The sequence below is a fragment of the Salvia splendens genome, chromosome 11 (genome assembly GCF_004379255.2).
Source record: "Salvia splendens isolate huo1 chromosome 11, SspV2, whole genome shotgun sequence".
In the NCBI taxonomy this organism is placed as follows: Eukaryota; Viridiplantae; Streptophyta; class Magnoliopsida; order Lamiales; family Lamiaceae; genus Salvia; species Salvia splendens.
Genome location: NC_056042.1, coordinates 30,360,868 through 30,363,800, shown reverse-complemented (window position 1 = coordinate 30,363,800; position 2,933 = coordinate 30,360,868). Strand labels below are relative to the sequence as shown.

Sequence of the window (2,933 nt, the reverse complement as noted above, 5' to 3'; positions counted from 1 at the left end):
TTACTTACGTTCGTAAATATATTTGTATTATATTAAATATCCTTTATGAATTTTAATGATACTTTTAATGTACATATAAATTTTGCATGTATGTTAACATTAACTCCAGTTTGGACATAGTACTAATCAATAGACATAACTAACCTAAACTGCTAAGAGAGCTTAATTTTTTCCTTATAATCCCGAAAAATGATGACGTATTTAGATTTTTTTGAACTTAAGTTATGAAACATCATTTTTACCTTTTTTTTTAATCAAAAGTTAAAAAAAGTCTCATTCATCTCTTAAACGTTGACTTATTCTGCCCCCTATATAAACTAATGAGTGGCTACTCGTATACTAGTTGACAATATAAACAAGTAATAATAAGATGAAATAAAGTAAAAAAAAATGTATCACTGATGAATGATGATGCATACACAATAAATGACTATATTTATATATTTGGCCATCCAATCATTTTTGGTAAATGCGTACGTATGGTATCCCATGAAAAGTTAAAGAATATGAATTTATGTTATTGGCGCATCTCTATCTTGACAACAAGTAGGAAGAGATCAGATTGAGGGGGATCTAATCCTACTTGGTTTTCCACTCCATTTTCTAAAATACAAGAAAACGACTTTTCAAGAAGCTAAAAGCTTCTCTCCTTTATATTTCTTCTCTTTTTTCTCTCTTTCACATATTCCCAATTCCTCACCCAAAAAAAGAAACAACCTTCCATAAATATTCGTCAACTTGCTTCACAGCATCTCCTTTTCTCTGTATTTAAGGACCTCGTGCCATGTAATATTCACACCAACTCAACACAACACAACACAACACAACACAACACAACACACACTCTTCTATATCTATCTATCTTGATTTTGATGGCATCGAGCTCGATGGCAAGAGGGTCGTCGTGGACGGCCAAGCAGAACAAGCAATTTGAGGAGGCTTTGGTGATGTACGAGAAGGATACGACCCACCGATGGCATAACATTGCAAGAGCATGTGGAAAAACGGTTGATGAAGTTAGGAGGCATTACGAGGCCTTAGAGAAAGACATCAACAACATTGAAACGGATCGTGTTCCTATACCCAACTACACACCCATCTCCACCACCAGAGGATACACCAACGACCACCGGTACTCTAATTCAACTTTGCAATTATCTATTTTTATTAGGGTTTATAATTGTTTTTTAGTGTTTAATTTTCATTTCTTAGTTATTAATTGTTTATTTATTAGTACTTTATATACGTATGCATGCATATAGAAGAACACATGCATTAGTACTATTGGAACATGAGATTACAAAGAATCATCTTCATCTCATGCAATTTGATGCATGTCAACAATATTAACTTCATTGTCAAAAACTGATGTAATGTATGTTGATTACCAACTACTTTTTAACAATAATAAGTGCCTATGCATAGCAAAAGTTTCTTGTGAGTGTTTTTCCTCATTCTAAACTGATTATAGATTTCATGACTTGAACAGGCTTATGATGAAGAATCTCAAACTGAAGTGATCTCAAATCGGTTCGGTGTTATAGAAGTGTGTAACGCTTGTGATCTCATGAATGATGTTCCATACATACATAATTGTATTTTTCCCTTCACTTTTTTTGTACTTTTTTTAGTTGTGCGTAACTATCCTTTGTACACCTTATTGTTATAAAACAAGCATAGTTTTTCTCATATAGTCATATATATAGTGGATCTTCAAAGAACAGAATTCAACTGATCATAGTAAAAAAGGTGGCTAACATTATGTACGCTAGAGTCACAATCCTAGCCCCAACAATTAGACAAAATTGGGGTCTTGGAGAGACGAAGGCAGATCGGTTTCTCTGTACGTAACATTTTACTACTCCTTATTCATCAGCCCTTCAAGGTTGAAGAATGTCAAAGGAAACTAATTAGAAGTAGGACAAAGAACTGAAACCTCCATAGAATTAACAGGAAGTGGTTTAAACCTCCACTGTTCAAGTTCTAAAGAGTCATCAAAACATTCATGCACCATTGCCTGAATAGTCTTGATGGATGCATCACCTTCGACCTCTGAATCTGATTCAAAATCAGCACATGCATTCCTCATAACTTCTTCCTTCGCACTAAAAGTCAGAAGCTTCGTCCATGTCGACGTCAACACCACTCTTTCCACTTCCACAAACTCGTAACATTTGTCCGTCTGCATACCTCATAATTTTAGATATAACCAAATCTACTTATTAACCACATTTAGTCCACCTCAACATTTTTCTCATGTTTATTTTTAAATGTTAGGATGGATTAAATGTTGGTGGTGCTCACAAATAACGAGCAACATATACGTACCATCTCAGCATTGATTTCGCGGATTGCGAAATGTGCTGCTTTGATCACTTCTTTATAAAATGCCTCATCATTCTGCTTTGCAGCCGCCAGATCTATTGGCCGGAAAGGAACGTGGAACCAACTAGGCGGGCAACAATCCAAATCGTAACCCTACAACGATACATGAACGAACACTTATGACAATAATATTTGCTAAGAAAAATGCACGTCTCTAGCTAATCAAATTTTGGATTCAACATGATTTTAAATTTCTAACAAATTTTTTTTTGGAATTTACGCATGACTTATTTAGGGTTTTTTTAAAATGTAGGTAGAATGTATGATAAGATTATAGCATATGAATAAAATGACGGACCCCGCTGTCGCGGACTTGTTGGAGGAATCTCTTGATGGTGCCATGAACGTCGGTGATTTGGAGATCGACGTCGTCTTCCTCGTCGGAATCGTACCAACCCTTATAATCAAATGTTTCCTTGTCCTCAAACACGAACTTTCGGCGGTAGGGAGAAAGCAAACCGTATTTGTCTTCCACCAATTCTCTGTACCGGCTCAGCCGCCGCGGTCTGCGTTCTGTCGCCGTTGGGCTTTCCATTACCCACGGCGCA

General features: G+C 35.9%; 2 protein-coding genes across 3 annotated transcripts; one reads left to right on the top strand and one right to left on the bottom strand.

The window, feature by feature from the left end:
- Positions 1-811: 811 nt before the first annotated feature.
- LOC121755957 (protein RADIALIS-like 3) lies at positions 812-1,689 on the top strand. Its single transcript, XM_042151407.1, has 2 exons — positions 812-1,132; positions 1,490-1,689. Exons 1-2 carry the CDS (start codon positions 873-875, stop codon positions 1,518-1,520), a joined length of 291 nt encoding a protein of 96 aa, XP_042007341.1. The 5' UTR covers positions 812-872; the 3' UTR covers positions 1,521-1,689.
- A 23-nt stretch (positions 1,690-1,712) lies between these two features.
- On the bottom strand, positions 1,713-2,933 carry LOC121755954. Of its 2 annotated transcripts, XM_042151405.1 has the most exons (4): positions 2,684-2,933; positions 2,329-2,478; positions 1,968-2,182; positions 1,713-1,878 (listed from the first exon to the last, which is right to left on the bottom strand). In XM_042151405.1, the coding sequence occupies exons 1-4, from the start codon at positions 2,918-2,920 to the stop codon at positions 1,866-1,868; spliced, it is 615 nt and encodes a 204-aa protein (XP_042007339.1). In that variant the 5' UTR covers positions 2,921-2,933; the 3' UTR covers positions 1,713-1,865. The 2 variants fall into 2 exon arrangements, with proteins under 2 accessions (XP_042007339.1, XP_042007338.1); XM_042151404.1 differs by having other exon boundaries at positions 1,713-2,182.

Excerpts from the sequence above, each read along its gene's own strand:
- LOC121755957 (XM_042151407.1), top strand. The coding sequence starts at position 873 with ATGGCATCGAGCTCGATGGCAAGAGGGTCGTCGTGGACGGCCAAGCAG. Across the intron at positions 1,133-1,489 it reads GGATACACCAACGACCACCG|GCTTATGATGAAGAATCTCA; the intron begins GTACTCTAATTC and ends TGACTTGAACAG.
- LOC121755954 (XM_042151404.1), bottom strand. The coding sequence starts at position 2,920 with ATGGAAAGCCCAACGGCGACAGAACGCAGACCGCGGCGGCTGAGCCGG. Across the intron at positions 2,479-2,683 it reads AACAAGTCCGCGACAGCGGG|GGTTACGATTTGGATTGTTG; the intron begins GTCCGTCATTTT and ends GTATCGTTGTAG. Across the intron at positions 2,183-2,328 it reads GCGAAATCAATGCTGAGATG|ACGGACAAATGTTACGAGTT; the intron begins GTACGTATATGT and ends TGAGGTATGCAG.